The sequence below is a fragment of the Canis lupus genome, chromosome 20 (assembly GCF_003254725.2).
Source record: "Canis lupus dingo isolate Sandy chromosome 20, ASM325472v2, whole genome shotgun sequence".
NCBI classification, from domain to species: Eukaryota; Metazoa; Chordata; class Mammalia; order Carnivora; family Canidae; genus Canis; species Canis lupus.
Window position 1 is genome coordinate 52,943,164 of NC_064262.1, and position 20,503 is coordinate 52,963,666.

General features: G+C 51.4%; 1 protein-coding gene across 1 annotated transcript in view; it reads right to left on the minus strand.

Moving 5' to 3' along the window:
- Nucleotides 1–4,268: 4,268 nt before the first annotated feature.
- Nucleotides 4,269–20,503, minus strand: part of ELAVL1 (ELAV like RNA binding protein 1) — a 37,760-nt gene continuing 21,525 nt past the window's right edge. The window contains exons 3-6 of the mRNA XM_025457304.3: nt 18,589–18,692; nt 13,357–13,510; nt 8,583–8,808; nt 4,269–5,864 (exon numbers count right to left, since the gene is read on the minus strand). Coding sequence (XP_025313089.1) covers nt 5,540–5,864; nt 8,583–8,808; nt 13,357–13,510; nt 18,589–18,692 — 809 coding nt within the window. The 3' untranslated portion in view covers nt 4,269–5,539. The remainder of the gene's footprint in view (nt 5,865–8,582; nt 8,809–13,356; nt 13,511–18,588; nt 18,693–20,503) is intronic.

Here is a 20,503-nt window from a genome sequence, read left to right on the forward strand (position 1 = left end):
GTACCCGAGGGGCACCCTTGGAGTCCCGTCCTGTTGGAGTGCCACCTGCTTCCCAGGTGGCAGCAGACTGCACCTCTACAAGGAACCCATGGGACCACTTAGCTGCATCTGGGAAAAAGGAGGTTGGTGGGTGTTATGGACTCCCATTCCAGACGGGGAAACTGAGGCCCAGGCACTCAGTGGCTTGTTGGCACTGCACACTGGGGGATGGGCAGAAGCAGGATTCAAACCTAAGACTGACCTTAAGACCCTTGTGTTGTTGTGCCTCCACATGAGTGAGATTACCATCAGAAGATACTCAGAACAGCCACAGGGCTCCGAAGTGGGGAGCAGAGGGACAGGCAATGCCCAGGGGCCACACAGGAAGCCCACAGACCTTTGAGGGAAGCTTTGGAGAAGCCTCTGGGTCTCCCAGGGGAGGGGGCTGGCTTGTGAGGACGTCCAGAGGAGGGGCACATCCGGGCAGAGGCAGTAGGCGGGTCACCGAGCAGGTCCTGGTGCCTTCCCCTCCACACCCTGAGCTGGGCTGTCCCAGGGCTCTGTGGCCTGGCACACGGGGGACAGCTTGGCAGAAGGCAGCTCTCGCTTCCCTAGGCAGGAGGAAGTCAGCTGCAGCCCCGGCCGGCGCTTTACTCAGCTTGGCTGCTTACAATTACACACCATCACCCCTACACCACCACATCTCAATGAGCCCACTTCATTTATTACCAAAATATCACAGAATTCCAGTCATAGTTAACATACAGCATTTAACACAAACCTGATCCCTGGGGAAAGATCTAAGTATTCGGACAATCGAGTCATTTGGAACCGTAAGTAACACCCCAAACCGATATCACTCCGTACTCCAAAAATACGCTTTGAGAGCTTTGGAAACTGAATTAAAATGTCTACACAGCTATGAACAATTGTTTAATAAAACTTTTTCATGTTTCCATTACATGTAAATATATCAATTTGGCATCTCTATAAAAACTCTGAAAATGGTGCAAAAGTTTCATTCTCTTTGAGAAAGCCATTGACAAAAAATATTCACACTTCACTAAAATTTTGAAAAATGGTCTTCTTTCAAAGCTTCTTTATTAATCTGAAATCTTCTGGATTATCAAAATCTAGGTTTGCTTTTTCCTCCTAAAACACTAAAGAACATTTATTCACAAGGATAAAAAGGCAAATGGGGAGATGGAAAACTGAGAAGGGCTTTTTTTTTTTTTTTTCTTCCCTGAAAATAATAAAAAAAAAAAGAGCTAGTTACATAAGCATCCTCAAAAGAACACAATGGGATTCATTTTATTGTTGACTTTTGGACAGCAGTGTCATACTTTATTGAAAACAAACCCATGTAAAAACAAAGTTAAAATGAAAAATGGTACCTGAAAAATAAATTATTTTATATAAAACAAATCAATAACTTAAAACACACTAATATACAAAACGTCTACCCATCTACTGTACAACACGGGAACCAGCTGGTCAAGCGCCCCGCCCCCCAGAGCAAGTCACTGGAAACGGAACAGTACATGGTAAAGAGGTGGCCCCAACCAACGGACAAGCCTTTTCTCCTGGTGGAATGCAATAGAGTCCTCAAAGCCGCTGCTCGAGCCGTCGGTTTGCCTAACTTAGGTCCCTGCGGTGACGTACAAATAATTTTTTTTTTTTAATGACCAAGCGGAAAACTGAAAACTAGGTCACCAAAAGGCTGTGGGAAAATATACGATACAATCATTAAAAGTCAGAGGCAAATCAAAAGGTCTGGAAAGGTGAACCCTGCCGGAGGTCTGGGATTCAGGTTCTACTGCTATCGTAAGCAAGGGTCAATCATCAATGCCACTCAACAGAAAGCACTTGGGACTGGAGTTGGGGGCCGGGCCTGGGAATCTGATGGACAGCAGGAGGTGCTTCCTGAGGAGCTGCCTCAGGTCCCAGAGGTGCCACAGGTCCTGGGAAGGTGGGAGGGCTTTCAGGTGGAGGGCTCGCTCGGGCAGAGGGGGTGGCTGGGGAAAAGAGACCTTTGGCAGCTTATTCTTACTCTCTTATCCAACCCAGGAAGGCTGCAAAAAGCACAGAGAAATGAAATCAGGCTGAATCAGATGTGAAATGGAACAGCTGGGCGACGTCTGAACTTTGATTTTTCAAGGTCGGCAGCCGGCCCGGGATCAGTCAATGGCCCTAGTTTTGGAGGCAAACCAGGACTGAGTTATTGCCAGTAACCGTCTTCGGATTCATCTACTTGGTCTGATCCGGCAGGGACTGTCCCCCGCTTCCCGGCCGCCAGCTCCCAAAGCACCAGCTCCCTACAGCAGCACGGGTCAGACCCTGGACGCTGGCTTTCCAGCACTAACCAAGCGCAGACTCTCACAGGTTAAGGCAGCTGCCCTTGGCAAGGGAAGGACTCACCTTCAGGGAACAAAGGCGGCGGGGTCCACCCAGCACCATCTGCCCACAGGCCAAGAAAGCCCGTCTTGCAGCTATTCTGGCAAGATGGTGGTGGGGGGTGGGGGTGATCCCAGTCACAAGACGTGCGACTAGAGGCACAGCCAGAAAACCACAGCTTGGCATATTACAACGAAAAACTCAAGAGGGCAGAGCCAAGGCGTAAAAAGTGAGTAATTCAACTGGAACCAGGTTCACAAATTTGGAGCTTCTTAGCAAACAACTATCGGGGGGGAGTTACGCAGGCCGAAAGGAAATTCAGTCAAAGCCTCTTTGGTATTTATGTACCAAACCAAACTTTCGATAAATGAACATCATCTACTCTTTTCATTCCTTTTTTTTTTTTCACCAAAATTCCCAAATAAAAGGAGAGCACTCATTTTGCGAAATACAAATATGATTGATCTATGTAAAAAACGTTTAAAAAAGTTTCTTTTGGATCGTGACTTTTATAAAATGGGGTCTTCCTTTTTTGCAAACAAGCCTGGAGAAGGTTTAATGAACTTTTTAGGACACAGGGCCAGCACCTGGTACATCACTGGGAGCGACAGTTGCTTTTCAGGGTTAAGGAACACGTCAAAAGTGACAGCCTTCCACACGCTTGCGATTTCACACTCCCAAGGAAACGCACTTGGGGTTTTAGCTAGAAGGCTGTTCAAAGAGTGGAGCCCGCGTAAAATGAGAATTTTACTCAACTGAGAAACCTCAGGCAGCTTTCAAAGGTTCATCTCCTTCTCCTCTGTGCCAGCATCAGAGTAATCAATACAGGTCGGGTAACAGGGAGGGGAGGGGTGGGGAGGGGCAGGGGGTGCTGGCGTGCAGCCCTCCGTCCCTTCACGGTTTAGGCTTCCGACAGAATTCAAGTACGAAATCGAACCCTAGCGAGGGCGGGCAGGAATGTGTCAGGGAAGAGACCTAAGGGTCGCGTTCAGAACTGGAATCTCATCTTCACTGAGAAGACGCGGCTGGCCCAAGGCTAGCATAACCTGAAAGGCATAGTCTTCCAGGAAAACATCCTGGTCTGTGGTGAAGAGCAGGGAGGCGGGGGGGACCCTCTCCTGTGTCGAATCCAGGCAAATGGGCCGTGGCTCTGGGTTCCAGGAGGAGGCACGTAAGCTGGCTCTGACTTAGGATCTGGAAACTTCCGCTGGAGGGAGGTCCTCCATGGCGCGAGGCCAACTCATGAGAAGGCCTCAAGGTATGAACTTGGCCCCTTCGGTGGGAGAACGGCATGACAACATCTCAAGGTGGGGAGAATGCGAGCAGTTGGCAGCCCCTCAACGAAGTCTGAGGGGAACGGGGCTGGGACAGGCAGCCTCAAATTGTCTGGGGGCTTCTCAGAACACTGACCTGCTCGGGAGAAGGCTGTGCCCGATTTTTTTCCACTTAAATAAATAAATAAATAGGTAGGTACGTAGATAAATAGATAAATAATACCACGATTCCATGATATCGATCAACTAAAACTGCCTATGGTTACGTGTTTTAGTCTTATATCAAGGCTAAAAACTGCTGGTACTAAGTTGTCCTGTTTTTGAATCTCTCTAAACGCTAGATATTTATAACAGTCAGAATCACACTCCTGAGGAGTTGCCCGGAGGTCTGGCCCTGCCACTTCTCAGGTTCTCTCTTTCAGACTCTCCCTACTGGCTCCCCCGTTTTCAAAAACGCCATCTGTGACTGCATACTCCTACGTCACAGGCCTGTAAATGCTTTGTCTTGAGGCAAGTCTTTTTTTTTCTTAAGATTTTTTTATAAATCCTCCCTGAATGCTGGCCGTCTGGACCTTACCTAGCCAAAAAGAAAGAAAAGGTAAAATAAAAAACAAAACAAAATTCGAGCAAAACAAAATCAAATTTAATGGTCTTAAATGCAAAAGTAAAAACAAACAAAAAACACAAAAAAGCAAAAGAAAATTAACAGAACAGAACAACCCAAAATGTCAAGGCAGTTATGAAGAGAACTTGGGAGGGTTAATCTTTAAAACTACAAATCAAAGTTTTTTTTTTTTTTTTTTTTTTTTGTTAATAGATAACTGGCAAGAAGTAAGTACTTTTCTGCTGAGTGTTCATACGAAAGCAAAGTTTCAAAACAAAATCCGACTAAAATAGAAACAAGTCTAGCGCTCACGAGAAGGGATGCGAGAAATACAATGCTCAAATGTTTCTGTGTTCTTAAAATATAGAGCGATCTTAGGCATTCGAGCTGTGTGAACTGCTCTTGGAAAGTGGAGAAATGGTTGGGAACACCAGTGCCCGGTGTGCGGGGCACCGTGCATGCAATGTGTGCACAGAAATTCGGGATGTCAGAGGAGCAGCACGTCTTCAGGCGCGCCCTGGAGTTAGGTCTGACTCTGGAATATACTGGAGTTTCCCTGAAACTCTTTGGTCCGTTCCCATTGGCGCCTGGGCTTATGAAACCCGTGCGTGTCCTTCTCTGGAGGGCCCGGTATGGCCCGGCGTACGGCCCCCCTCCCCGGTGGCGGCCCCCCTGTTGGATGGCCTGCTGCCACTGCCAGGACCGCTGCAGAGCCCCGGGGCTGAGTGAGCAGGAGGTGGCAAGGGCACCTGCTTGGGAAAGCAATTTCCTGTCAACCAAAGCAGAAATCGCTTAAAATGTTGAAGCGGTTGAGAAAACGCACACTCAGCATCTGTCTAACGTCTTTAGTTTGAAAACTAAAACTAAAAGGTCATGTCTTTTTTTTTTTGTTTTTTTTTTTTTTGTTTTTTTGTTTTTTATGTTTTTTATCCAGTTTGTGGAGACACCGAATGAAACGAGTGTTAGACAGTCTTAGAAGTTAAAGCATGCTTCAGGTTCACCACCGTCCCGAGGGACTGGTTAGTCAATGCAGTCTACTTAGATTTCTGTTTAATATATATTTTAAAGGAAATAACTTAAGAAACTTAAATTGGTCTAACATTGTGGGATTTCAAACATTTGAACATGTCGGTTGCATCCCCGAGTATAAAAACCTTTTCACTTCTCATTTAGACTAAGACAAACACTTGTGAAAATTGGCGCAAAATGAGTTGTACACTAACAAAAAAGTTTCAACTTCTTCACTCTTAATTATCTATTCCGTACAAAAAAAAAAAGCATGAGCGAGTTATTTGTGGGACTTGTTGGTTTTGAAGGAAACCTGTAAGATTTTGTCCCCCAGGCGGTAGCCGTTCAGACTTGCTATGGCCATGGCGGCTTCTTCATAGTTTGTCATGGTCACAAAGCCAAAGCCTTTGCACTTGTTGGTGTTGAAGTCGCGAATCACTTTCACATTGGTGACTGCCCCAAAGGGGCCAAACATCTGCCAGAGGATCCCCTCATCGGCGTCCTGCCCGAGGTTGTAGATGAAGATGCACCAGCCCGAAGACGCGTTGCCTGGGACATTGACACCAGAAAGCCCACTCATGTGATCTACACCCATAGGGGAGAACCTAGCAAACAAGAGAGCACAGCATGCAGGTCAAGGTCATGCGGGCTGGTGCGTCGATGCAGGGGTTGGGGTACGGCTCGGGCCAGGCTGGCACCCCCCATCAGTCCCAGATGGGAATTCAATAGAGGGGCAATGCGGGGGAGGGGAGTCCTGTTTAGTGATTCCCAGGCTTCCCATATTTAAATAATGGAAGCTTCTCCATGTCCCCCATGTGCTGTTACAGCCTCAGATCTCCCTAGGGGAAACTCACTCTTCATTCCCCACGTCTTTGCTGTGTTTGGCCAGTGGGGAGGGGGGTGGATTTTTTCTTTCTTTCTCCCCCGGAGCCCCTGATTTTGTACCTTGCCCTCATCTTGACTGCCCTTGTCAGAGGGGTCCTGGGCGAGCGCACACCCCTGTGAGGGGCCAATGCGGGGCCCAGGGAATTCCTTCCCCCAGCTATAGACAACCTTCCATAGCTGACTCACAGCATTCCCAGAGGGCCAGGGGCCGGCCGAAGTGACGGCTGTGAACCGCAAGTCCACCAAGCTGTACCAATAATGTGGGACCCTTTCCAAAGCAATGCTTTCAGCTGCATAAAAAATAAGCCTTCTATCCCGGTGCATGGAGCCTGCTTCTCCCTCTCCCTCTGCCTATGTCTCTGCGCCTCTCTCTCTCTCTCTCTCTGTGCGACTATCATAAATAAAAAAAAAAAAAAAAAAAAAAATTAAGCCTTCTACAAATGTGTGGCCATTGCAACAGGATTAAGGGAGACGATAAAACTGTTACTGAAGCCACACGACCCTCTAAAGATTTCAGAAAAACGGTCTTCAGGTCAGTTTAAGAATATCTGGGTGTGATATAGCATCTGTGGGGCCACGCTGTGCAAGATGTATGAACTGCTCTAAAATAAAATTGGGTTTTGAGCTGTGGTGTGACCCAGGGGTGAGCAAGTGCCTCTAAGTGCCATTAAACAGGTTCATTCTTTTGACAGACCAGAGTGACCCGCTCCCCGGGTGCAGCCTGCCTATCCAGGGATTCTTTTCAAAGCAGGTATGAAAGAGTCAAGATTACGTGACTGGCTGAGGTTCTGCATTTGCGAGAGCACTCGGAAAGAACCTGCACTAGGATGCCTGAGTTGGTTAGACAACTCAAGCAGCTTGTTAGTGGTCTTAACTGTCTGGAACAGTGACCGAAATGTCACCGAAGTGGGGGCGGGGAAAAACACCCTTGAATTTGTGTGACAGTAGTTGGACTGGTTTTCAATGAAAACTGGAAAGAGGCTCTGACTTTTAATGGGCCTCGTTTCCATTTTATGGGAAATCAGACATGGGCCCGAGTTATCGTTAACCTGAATCTTCATGTACCTGTTGTATGGAGAGTAACCTGAGACCTTATTTTACTATCTTTTATTGAGAGGATTCTTATTTCTGTGAACTAGCATTAGCTGGTTTTTCTCCTGCTTGTGGGAGCTGGTTTCTTTCATCCTGACCACCAGGACACCCACCTTCCCATTCTTTTCACCGATGGTACAAAGGAGAGCTGAACCTTCTTTTATTTGGGGGCTTTTCCTGCATAAGAAGAACTGACTGCAAACTCTCCTCTGCTGGGCCTGTCTTCCTCTTACTTATCTGAGCCAGCCTTCTGGTGGCGGGTCTTCCCTCCTGCCCCTCATGCCACCCGTTTCCCTCTGCCTCTTCTTCTGTGAACCTGTTTGGTTGTTGAGACCCCTTTCCTGCCTGACCTGCAGTTTCGGCTGCTCTGGTCCCCTTTCTTTTCTGTTCCTCGTTCCTGGGCCTAAAGCCCCCCTTCTCCTGCACCCTTCCTTGGCTGGTTGGTTACCGGGAACTTGCTGCAGGCTGCCGTCCCAGCAGCCCACCTGATCAGCAGTGACAGAGACTGTGTCGCTGACCTTCAAAAACGAACTGAGCTCACTTCTGTCCCAGGACACTTCCCCTGCCTTAGTTCTTAAAACTAGAAAAGCCAAGGAGGGAAGGCTAGCTTTGGAAACTGAGCTGAGGTGAGAATTGTGCATGACTAGGTGCTGAAAACAGTACCTTCCCAGATGGCATCTGTGCAGGTGAGCAGGATTTTACTCAACCTCACTGTTTAAAACAAAGATGGAACACTTGCAAAGTTGTAGAGAAAAATGTTCCTAACCTACCTGAGATAAACCCTCATGCCTGTGTTTGAGGTTTCGACCAAAAAAAACCAAAAACCAAAAACCAACAACAACCCCAATGGGCCCATCAGTCGAGACTGCTGCTACTTAGGAGGTGGAATGCACCAGAGTGTGGAGCCCAAGCTGCTCACTCTCATTGTCTCTGTTTTACTAGATCCTGGCAACTGGAGTCAATTTCAATCTGGAAAGACGAAGGAATGATGGAAAACCATTCGCCTCCAGGACGGGGCTTTGGAACAGAAGCCATGTGATGTTTAGAGATCACGAGGAACCCACAGGGAGGTGGATGAGAAAGAGCTACTTGCGGGCTGTGAGCAGTGGCAGCAAGTTGCATGCCAGGGAGCGGAACGGCTCTCACCTATGCACACCCAAGGCTGTGTCCTCCCGTTTTACACTCTCAGCCCCGCTTGGGTCACCAGACACTGTGTGCTGGAGTGGAGTGCACTTTCCCCTCCCTAGGGGGCTGGCAGGAGACCCATGGTGATTCTGACCAGCCTCCCCAGCCAGCTGCAGGGGGAGGGAGGGCTGGGTTGGTGAGAGCGCCGCCTCCTGACCCACCTGAATCTCTGTGCCTGGTGATGAACAGGGCCTCCGAACCGTCTGGCAGGCGAGTGGTACAGCTGGGAGAGCAGTGCCACGTTTTTGTTCTGGTTGGGGTTGGCTGCAAACTTCACTGTAATGGGCTCAGAGGAACCTGGGGGTTTATGACCATTGAAACTGGTAATTGCCTCTTCTGCCTCCGACCGTTTGTCAAACCGGATAAACGCAACCCCTCTGGACAAACCTTTTTAACAAACCAACAAAAATGGAGTTAGGGGAGAAAAGGCAAGGATTTTTAAAACTGAAAAGCAAAATTCAAGTCAGTGTGCTATGCTTCAAATCGGACACTACCTTCATGAGGTAAACAAAAAGTAAACCTACATACAGAAACAAATGAATTTAAAAAAACATTCATAAAAGGTTAAAGTTTCAGACTTCCTTTTGAGTTGAAGCAGCAGCTACAGTCTCGGTGCAGAAAAATGTCCTGCTGACAGATATCCCAAAGACACTCAAACCTCTTTCTTAAAACAAGCAGAGCTGGAAGACATGCCACCCTCCACCACTCTTTTAGGCCAGGTGCCTGCAATAGTGCAGGTGTGGGGACGTGTACAGGGGCGGCCAGGTGACAAGTCGGGTCTGAGGGATTGTCCCTGCACTCTGGGGCCCCACTGCCTGCCCTGCCAGCACATCCCAGGGGCAGCTGCTGTGAACAAGGAGCGATGGTGGGTCCTGTAGTCTAGCCAGGCCTTTGCAAGCTGTCGCCTTCCCAGCTGGCCTGACAGAGTCCCAGACTGCTGGGCGTTCTCTGTCATCCCCCGACGTCAGGGAGTCCTGGTAAGCCAGCCTCACCCTGCAACCCTTTCCTCCTGTCCTTGCCTCACTCACCTTTTGGATATTCCATTATAAAGTCCTAAGACTGGTCTAGAATCAAGTGAAGCCATTTGCTCTCCCCTAGAAAACTGCCCAGGCACACGCAGAGGTGCTGACACCTGCCCACAGACTCCCTGGCAGGTAAAGAATCCTGTTCCCGCGTGGGAAGGCCCAAGGCCCTCCGTCGTGAACTCCAGCCACCTTGGGAATCCTGCTACCTAGACTGAGCCACATGAAGTCAAGCCTTGGGTCTCACTATAACCCAATCTCTCGACAGATCCAGAATATGGAACTGGGACCAGGCTGCCTGAGATCCAAGACCCAACAGCTGAAGGTAGTGTCTAGTCCAGCACGAGAGTGAAACCCAAACGAATCAGGGACAAGGGGGAACAGTCACACTCCACCCTGATCTTTCTACATTCTCGGCCTGGTAGGAATGAGAACTATCTCTTACAGAACTTGACAAATGAGGTAGGATTGGGGTGAGGGAATGTGGAGCCGAGGAAGAGGACTGGCTCCATCTCCTGGGGAGAAGAAATAGGGGGTCAAGGGTGAAGGTCAAAGTGCAGTGGAGAGGTGACAGCTGAGGGCCAGTCTGAGCAGTGTGAGTATGCTGTAAGGGCGGGAGTCATGGATGTGTCCTGGGGTGTGAATGGGGACGGGACTGTGAGAGACAGCCCTATCCTAGACTCTCGTCTCGACTGCCACTCATAGCTTGTCTGAAGTCATATTTTCTTCTCCAGACAAAGGCCTTCAGCACACAGTGAATGACAATTATTAAAACAGGACAGCTCAGGGCCTTGAGGCACCAGCTACGTGAGCACACCAGATGTTCCCCAGGCAGCTCCCACATCCTGCCACCCTTCCTTATCCCTTCCCACTGAGTTCTACCAACTGCCCTAAGATGGGCACAGACAGGGTGGGGGGGTCTCCCCAGCTGGCCTGACGTCTGCAAAGGGGCACGGGGAGACTCAGATATGCCAGATGGGATGCCGAAGTGACAAGTGTCACTGTGAGGCACAGTGGCCCACTCTGGGCCTAGAATCCCATGCCCAGGCCTGACTTGAATGCAGTACAGTGGGCCCCATTCGAGCAACCAGATGGCAGTCAGGGGCCCTCGGGCCAAGGATTCTTCATGTACACCTGTAACATATCATACTCCATAGTGAGTCTGAAAGCACATACTCCAGATCTCCCAGCTGGGAAGCTCCCCCTCCTGGTGTCCCCCCAGCATAGCGCTCTCGGACGCCACACAGCTTGCTCCTAGTGGCCTCAAGGCTGCCTCCACCCTGGCTCCGTGACGGTTGGAATATAAATTTAAAATCCACACAGCCAGAGATACTGAATTAGTGAGAACAGACCCGGCAATTCACATGTATACCAAGAAAATTCTAGAGTCTGAGCTCATTTTCCAATTTCAGTTCAGAAGGAACACCTAAAACCACACACTCAACATACACTGTTTTTATTTACCCTTGAAAGGTATGAATGACAGCTTTGACAGATGGACACCTGAACAGATATTCAACTTTAAGCAACCACAACAGACAGCTGTGGCTGGCTGGCTCCTGCAGAAAGCCACCTTCAGAGAGCGGTTCTATTCTACTGATAAGGACCTTGCAATCAAGCAGAAAGCATGTATGCAGGTGTGGTTTCCCTGTTTGGTTTTGTAAAACGACTTTCAAATGGAAACTGCCCAAGTGAAATGAAGAGAACCCAAGAAAGAGAAAGTAAGCGTAAGGGAAAATATGTTCACTACATGATCCAATGAATGTACACTTTTTGAAGGGGGGCCTCCATGGTGGTGTTTTTCCCTCTAGTGTTTTCAGAATCAAGAGCAGAGATCAATAAACGACATGATTTCCAGATGAGTAAACTATAAAGTTCACAATTAAACTGGGTAAGAAGGCAAAGAAAACTTTAAGTTCTGTCAGCTAAGAAGATTGAGCTTTCTCAAGACAGCTGCCCCATACCTTTTTGCCGCAAGACACATCACATGGAGGCCAACTGGACACGCAAACCTGCCAACCACGCCCCACGGGCTCCATGGGTCCCGGCAGAGAAGCCCTGCTGGGTGGCCCCCTCTGAAGCAGAGGAGGGAACAGAAGCTTACAGTCCTGAGGGCTCACCTTTCTAACTCGCCACTTCTACACCCTTTACTAGGGCACGGCTGTGGAAAGGGGGCCCTTGCGACCCCCTCACAGCTACCTTCCCTCCACCCTTCACAAGGATTCTGAGGTCAGTCCCCTCTCTGGAGCGGCAGAGGCTGATAGGATGCCTGAGAGAGTGAAGCTCCCACGGATGCCACCCTGAATTCATGGCTGAGCCTGGAGGGCAATGCTGAGATGCCCCCCTCCCCCCCAAGACACCAGCCTTCCAGAGGGAAAGGAAACAAAATGCCCTACAAATGGCTGAGGGGAAACTGTTTGCAGAAGTGACCTCCCTCAGGGTGGTGGGAGCCCTTGGGGAAAGCTCCCTGGGGATGTTCCTGGAGAGAGCCAGCTCCACTTGGTTGTGCTGGGCTGGACAGAGACAAGCAGAGGTAGAGCAGGACGTGTGGCGTGAAAGAAAGGAGGGTCATGGAAGCAGACTGCAGGCCAGCACAGTCACACCATCTGGGTCCCCAGGCAGCCCACTCATGTGGGGCGGGGATAAACACATGCACTGACCAGCCGACTGGTCTCAACTGGCACTTGAAGTAAGGGAGCTTTGGGGACCACAGGAAACTATCCTGCTGCACATCAGAGGGGTTGATACTGGTAAGTGGGATCCTTACCCCACTCCATCCCATCTCCACCCCAGAGTAAAGGTGCAGAATACAGGCCACGGTGTGGTCTTTGTCCCTCCAGCACAGCCTGGCACAGAGCAGGTATCTGTACCAGGCACAGGACTACCCAGGGCTCCTGTGAAATGCCAGTGAGCTGCACCTGTGGACCACACTCCAGCAGGCCCTCCTCCCCCTTTGGCCCCTGGGGACCCAAGCTGAGCTGTCCACTCCTCTCAAGGCAAGGCCTTAGCCCAGCACTGCAGCCCAAGCAGCAGGGCCAGCACACGGGGAGCCAAGCTTCCCCAGAGCAGGTACGAGAAGGGAGAGCAGGTGGCGAGGCCTCAGAGGGACATATGAGAATGTGTGTGCATCGCCAGCCCCAACTGTCACAGGCCAGGAAGGCCCAGCCCACCTGCTCTCTGGGATCTGCTCTGTGGCCTTCGGGGGGCGCTGCTGCTCTCTTGGAAAGGAAGTCACTGCGGAGTTATGACTTCCTGTGACCAACCCACCCAGGGTTCACACAGGGCTGCTCCCAGGGGCAGGTATGTCCTCAGCTCAGCTGCGCCTGCCTACTTCATCCAAAGGCCAAACCCAAGCTGCTAAGGTCCCAGGCTAAGATGACCTAAGAGGGCTGGCGGAGGGGCCAGGATTGTCACTGAGGGGGATTTACTGCCTTGAGCTCCCTGAGCTTTGTGCTACTGAGGAAGGGCAGCCGAATCATGGAGACTGGAGCCCAGCTCCTCAGAAACAGCCACCTGTGGCTTTAGGCCAGTGGAAAGTGGGGACTCCGGATCATGAGTGAAGACTGTCCCACACTGCATGCCACGTGCCTGCTAGAAGAACAGCAGTGTAAGGCTGACCGGTAGCCTTTGTGACCCATTGACAAGCCAGGCTGGGCCATGTGGGTGCTTGAGGAAGGTGTCAGGATCTCTAAGTGTTTTCACCATAACATGTTGGCCTAACACAGGGGCAGCTTTGCTACCATTTTACCTCCCCAGCCTCATAAAGCAAACACCAAGGTCTTCTCATTTTCATTCTGTTCACCCTGGCAGAGTAACTACTGACACTGAAACTCAAGCAGTGATGTGTCTTTCTGGAAATTCTGGCTCCCACCTAGAGGAAAGCCTCAGCCCGCATCTGGGCCACCCTCTGTACCTGTGGTCTGATCCACAAGGACCCGGGAGTTGATGATTCGCCCGAACCGAGAGAACATATCCTCCACGTCCTTCTGGGTCATGGTCCGCGGGAGCCCACTGATGTACAGGTTGGCATCTTTGATGACTTCTGAGCTCGGGCGAGCATACGACACCTTGAAAACAAAATCACTTTCTGAGGTTAGGGCAGGTATGTGGCTAAAGCTTCGAGGGAGGGGGTTAACTGTTCAGGTGAGAAAAAGCCACCCTTCTGGTGAGAAACCATGCTGACATTCATCACCTGCAGCATTTTCTCGCCTGGACTTTACATCCCAGTGAGGCAGACATGTTTCAGGTTCTCAGGGCCAAGAGATTGAGGGCCCACGGCTGCCAAGAGATGGGGCCACAACTCAACCCCAGCTGTCTCTTCTACTGTGACCTCACCCCTTTCTGGGCAGGGAGTGGGCTGGGGACAGGACCTAGTGCTACCTGTGAGGAGCCCAAAGGGCAACAGGTTAGGGACCTGGATGTCACTTGGAGGGTGACACCCACCTACCAATGGGCAAATTTGCCACCAGATGGGACCTGGGTTGCTGGGGGAGCCCACAGTCCAACACTCGCGTTAGATAATATATGACTCCATGCTATTTGGGCCTTTGTTTTGCAGAACTGAAGAAAGCCCGCAAGGAACTTCTGAAGCGGCTCAGATAAAATAGTATGTGTGTGCACTGGAGGGGGGAGCCTTCAGGGGCCAATGGCACAGGCCTTTGTGCTTTCCCAGGTCAGGGCCATGGCTGTGAATGGCCAGGAGGAGGGATAGGACCAAGGCTACAGCCCTGCTCTCATGAGAAAAGAACAGCTGGGACGGGGGCCCCACCATCTGCAAAGGGGTGGCCTAAAGGGATGGGACTCAATCACACCCAACAGAGTAAGAACTGAGTTAGGAGGCTTAGAAAGGAGGAGGAGGCAGGGAAGGGAGCTCCAGAAGGGTGGGGGATTCGGATCTACACCCAATAATGTGTTCCTGAGGGTCACAAGGTCGAGGAGCCGAGGAGCCTAAAACCATAACCAGGAAGCAGGCACAAGCTCTCAGGTGTCCTTGGGCCACACAAGGTGTGTTCTCACCACAACGCTCAGGTGTACCAGGAGGGGCAGAGGTGTGGTTCCTCATGCCAAGCACACACACGAGCAGCCTGCCACATATGCGTCCCTTCATTCGTGTGCTTGCTGACTCCACACCTACGCCAGGCCCGAGGAGGGGACAACAGACACCACCTCTGCCAGCAGAGCAGAAAGCAGTCCAGCGGGCAATGGAGAAGGAAAGAGAAATTGTATGTGTGGTGAGAGACAGCCCAGCATCCTCCCAGAGATGCCGAGGATCACGGAGACCGCACGTCCGAGGAGAGTAGAAGAGAAGGGGCCCTGACTGGAAGGAGGCCCTCGGGTACCAGGTCCTGTCAGTGACTGGTGGCCTCCACGCAAGTGATGCTGCACAAGCCTCACATACCGTGGAAGCTTCCCTGTGCTGTGTCCAGGCCCGAGGCAACTGGGTTAGGCCTACAGTACAGGAACACTGTGGTCACTCAGTGATGCATCTAAGGCCTGGGGCAGGCGTGGCATCATTCATTCCCTGAGATAGAGGCCACCTGGCCCACAGGGACTCCGCCGCTCCCTTCTCCACTGACGCAGGTGGCTGACCAGTCCACTGGGGCTGAGTCATGCTCCTAGACTTCTAAAGAACAGTGTCAGCCCTTTCTCACACACCTGGGCCTGAACTCCCTGGCTGCATCAGCCAGCCTGCAGAACCACCACCATCACCCTGAGTAAAAACCCTTGCCAGAGGGTGTGACTCCAAATGTTGGCTATCCCATTTTACCAAAGGCCCTGGGCTGTGGCGTTGTGTTTCAGGCAGGATGGCTGAAGGGGGAAGGCAGGCCTGCCTCCCAGAACCATCCCATCTGGCCCTTTGCAGATGTGTCTGGATGGGGCTGCATCGGGGGTCTGCCCTTGCTTTTATTTTTTAAAAGATTTTATTTATTTATTCATGAGAGACACAGAGAAAGAGGCAGAGATATAAGCAGAGAGAGAAGCAGGCTCCTCACCAGAGGCCCAATGTGGGACTCGATCCCGGGACCCCAGGATTATGACCTGAGCCAAAGGCAGGTGTACAACCGTTGAGCCACCCAGGTGCCCCTGCCCTTGGCTTTAATGAAAGACACTGTGGGACACGAAGACCAAGACCGTGGCACTGGTAGAGCGGTACGGAAGCTGGTACTGACTGATCATCTCCCAGCAAAGTTGAGAGAAAACACCTTTTATGGCCAAATGAGCTTTGACTCCTTTCAACAGGTTCTTCAAGGAACATGACAAACTACTATCAAGTTCAGAGTCAGGTCGGCATCCAGGAGACCGCACCAAAACACCTGGCACCGGGGAGGGAGGGTCCATGACTGAGTCTAGAGCCCTTTCCTAAGCTCTTGGCATCACTACTCCCTTGCCCCAAGCAGGGGTTTTCCTGTCACATTCTCCAGAACACTTCCTGTGAAGGGCTGAATCGCGTCCCCCAGCATGTTCCCATGCTGCAGTCCTAAGCCCCAGCACCACACATATGACTTGATTGGGAAAGAAGGTCATCATAGATGTATTCATGAAGACTGGAACAGGGTGGGCCTCACATCCAGTAACCGTGTCCTCAGAAAAAGGGGGAGATTGGCCAGAGACACATACAGGCTCTGTGAGCCTGGGAACACCAAGAGATAGCCAGCAACCCCCAAGGCAGGGGAGAACCCAGGACAGATTCTCCCTCATGGCCTCAGAATGAACCAACATTCTGATCTCGGACTTAGGGCCTCCAGGACTGTGAGAGCAAATTTCAGGTGTCTGACACTCGCCACCCACACAAACATCATTTGTGATGCTTTTCTATGGCAGCCCTGAGGAACTACTACATGTCCCCAACCACCTGATGGGCCACAGAGCCCCTTTGCCCATAAGCAGTACCCAGACCCTGCCCCCTGTGTAAGTTTCTTCACTGCATTCATCTTGAACTGACATGCTACATATCTTACTCATTACTACTCTACCACGTAGAACACTTGATGAGGGCAAAACTTTTGTGTTTGCTGTGGCATCACCAGCACGTAGAACTGATGCAGTGGATAGCAAGCATTCAGGGAACAATCGTGGAATGAGTGGACAAAAACAGTTGCTGTTATTACTAATAATGCCTGCTTACCTGCACTACCGTCTCCCGAGCTCTGTTCACAGCTAAGCAAAGTCATACTGTTCTGGTTCCTGGTGTTTACCTCCCACATTGGGCTGGGGCAGCTGCCTGGCAGCGGTGTTAAGGCCCAGAGCCACAGCACTCATTTCAAACCCTAGCTTTGCCCCCTCTCTACCTCTGTGATATTGGGAAACCTGTCGCTACTCTAAACATCAGCTTCTTCAAGCCTAAAATGGGGATCATCTCTCCCAGGCCATGGTGAGGGTAACAGAAACAAGGTATGGAAGGACCTGGCCCATTATAAGCCCTCGACAGGTATTGGCCATGTGAATTACACAGGACTGGTACCTGTGCCACACTCAGCCTGTTGCCTCCACACCCCTCCCTGGGGTTTCCTGGGTTGCTGCTGTAGGGCACAGGGACAGGGAGACTCCTCACTCCCAACTCAGATCAAGGAGTGACACTAGAACCAAAGAGGTCAGAATGAATGCTGGCAAGGTCAAGGCACATCCAGGTGGCCCTTGGGGTGTGGGACTTCAGAGCCTGGGCGGGGGGGGGGGGGGCGGCAAAGAGCCTTTGGAAGTCCCGCCTTTCATGGTAAGTGGGGCTTCAATCTTGGGGATAACCAACCTACGGTTCCAGTAGCATGCCAGCATCATCTGATGTGCTAGCATGCCACCACCCTCCCAATGGAGTGTGTGCTGTCAACAGCCAGACTGTAAGACTTCCCTAGCAGGTGGGAAAAAAAATACAGGCTCCCAGGGCCACCCCTAAGTGTGTGAGCCCATGTGGGTGGGAGGCCATGTCCACACCTTGGGAACCTTTATTATACAAGCACCCCACGGGGTTCTGATGCCCAGGGAAGCTTAGGAAGCCCAGCCATGGAATAGGTCCCAAGAGGGACCTTTCTGGACACCCACATGAATCAGAAGGATGGGAGATGGGGTGGGAGATCTGGTAGGTCCAAAGGCTCAAAGAGCGCAGTCTCATTCCAAGTGGCTTCCTGTCAAGGGAGATGATGCTGGCAGGCATGGCGCCTGCCAGGCTGCTACAGGGAGCTAGGTCAGGGGACCAGCCTGGGACAGTGGGAGGACACAGATTCTAAAGGAGGACTCAGCACTCAGCAGGGAGTAAAAGTCCGGAACACACAAAGTTAGTCTCTGATTGGGTCTGGAGCTGCCCAAGATCACAGGTGCCGGCAGACAGACAATGGAGGTGGGGATGAGGAGGAGCAGGGCTCCAGGCTGAGAAAACGAGGGGGCGCTAAGGAAGAGCAGGCTGAGAAGAAAACAAGAAGCCATCCTGTGAGGCCTGGGGGGGTTTGCCGACTCTTCCCGGGAAGCCGCCACAGCCCTTACCTTGGGAGTGACCCTGGTGACGTTCTGCTTGAGGCTCCCCCCACAGGCCGCACTGCAGGGCTCCCTCATGTCACTCAAGTCACCAAAGTGAAGCCACCCCACAGAACATCCCCCCACCCTGTACCTCTGCCACATGTGACCTTCAGATTTGGGGTTCATTACTTGCACATGCGCATGCACATATACAGGCACAGGCCCTCCACGAGGGCAGGGAGCCCATCTGTTTGCTGCTGGCACACCCACCAGCTGCTCCATACGCAGCTGCTAACCAGATGAACACGCTGGCTGTGACGGGGCAGGAACGGGGAGGCTGGACAAATACTTGCTCAGCACGAGGACAGCACAGCCTGGGCCCAGGAGGGGGCTGCCCTCACTGAGGGGCCCTCCATGGCCTTTGCCATGTAGAGGGCCTTTGCTTGTAGAGCTGAGGAGGCTGAGAGGCCTCGGCAAGGCCCGGGGAGGCCACCGCCCAACACGTGTCTGCCATGTAGTGCTTTCACTGAGCAGACAGGAAGCACCCCAGCCATCCCCGAAGCACCCCAGCCACCCCTGAAGCACCGGGGTTCTGAGGAGGGGCCATGCCCCCAGTCTCCTTGACGGTGACGATGAAGGACAGATGGGGAAAGGGGTCGCTCACCCAGGCCGGGGCCAAGTGGCCACGGCAGCTCTTTACCTTAATGGTTTTTGACTGGAGCCGCAGGCCATTCAGCGTGTTGATTGCTCTCTCTGCGTCCTTGGCAGTCACGTAGTTCACGAAACCATAGCCCAGGCTGTGCCCTGTGTGGGAGAACACGGGCACAATGGTGAGCCAGCTGACAGCCAGGGAGGGTAAGCAGGGTGAAGACTGACTGGGCTCAGAAAGAGGAGGTCGCAAAAAGCCAAGGCCTCCGGGTAGTGGGGTTAGAGACCAGTGGTCATGATCTATACCGGCTTTTGTTACATTTCTTCGGCCAATTCATGTAAATTTTCTACACTGAACAAATGTTACCTTTGTTAGTTTTTTTTAAGAACTTTTTAAAAAGCAACGCTACGCAGGGCGCCTAGGCAGCTTTCAGGTGGTTAAACATCTAACTCATTATTTTGATGCAGGTCATGATCTCAGGGTCATGAGCTCGAGCCCCATGTCGAGCCCCATGGTGGGCTCCATGCTCAGCATGAAGTCTGCTTGGGATTCTCTCCCTTTCCCACTCCTCCCTCTGCTCCTCCCCCCATGTGTGTATGCTCTCTCTCAAATAAACAAATAAATAAAATCTTAAAAAAAAAAGAAGAAGAAACACCATGTTACTAATGGCACCCCGTAGAAACATTACCAAAGCAACGATGACAATCAGTTCCCTTGGCTGAGATGTGGGGACTCCAAAGGCAAGGACAGGACGGTCACCACTGGGCAAGAGAGGTAGAGAGGGCGGAGGGTGTCTGGCTATCTGCATCCAGGTGTTTCTCCACCACTGTGCTGGGAGTGTGGGAAGGCTTGCTGGGCTCTGGTGCCACCCAGTGTTGGGTCCCTTACTTTCCCAAACCTACAAGTCAGCTACAGCTAAAAAGCAGATGACAGGGAGCACAAGGAGAAGCTGGAGCTGACAGATGTCCTGTCCCAGTCCAGCTGTGCACCTGCCTTCATTGCCCTGGCCAAGTCTCCAGGGCCCCCCTTGGCGGCAGCCTCCATGATGGCAGCAGCACCAGCTGAAATCTGGGGAAGTAAAGATTATGAGAGACACCCAGGATTACAGGTAGGTGTCCCCATCTCTCCTTTGTGAAATATCCAAGTTGTGAGTGACCACAACCACCTGCATGCCACAGGAGGGACTCAGTCTAATAAGGGAGAGGCCACGGGTTCCCAGGAGGCCCAGGGAGAAGCAAAGGCTGAGGGGCCGAGTGAAAGGACAAGGCTCCTTGTCCTTGAAAGGAGCCTTGTCCTTTCACTCTAGGAGGGGCGGGTGGAGGCCCAGAGAAGAGAACCAACATGCCCACCTCTTACTCATTCACAGGCCGCACTAGTGGGCAGCCCCTGAGTGCTGGGCACTGCTGTAGGCACACAGAGAGAGTGGTGAGCTTCGCCCTATTCCTTGGGTTGGTGGAGGGCAACAATAAGCAGGCAAAAAACAGGACCAGGTCTTGAGCCACATGAGGTGGCATCCCTGGGTGCCAGCTGATCCCAGACCCTCTGGTGGATAATGAGATACAGAACCCAGAAGAGTCTAACCCAGTTTTCCCAACTTCTTAAAAACAAACAAACCCCCCCCCAACTTTATTTTTTAGATTTAAAGTTACAAAGAGAGGGCAGCCCAGGTGGCTCAGCAGTTTAGCGCCTGCCTTTGGCCCGGGGTGTGATCCCGGAGACCCAGGATCAAGTCCCATGTCAGGCTCCCTGCATGGAGCCTGCTTCTCCTTCTGCCTGTGTCTCTGTCTCTCTCTGTCTCTCATGAATAAATAAATAAAATCTTAAAAAAAAAAAAAAAGTTACAAAGAGATTATAGAGAGTTCCCATAGAGCCCACTTCCCCTATAACATCTTACACCAGGATGGGACATTTGTCACATTTCAGGAACCAGTACTGATAGGCTGCTAGTTAACTACAGTCTACATTT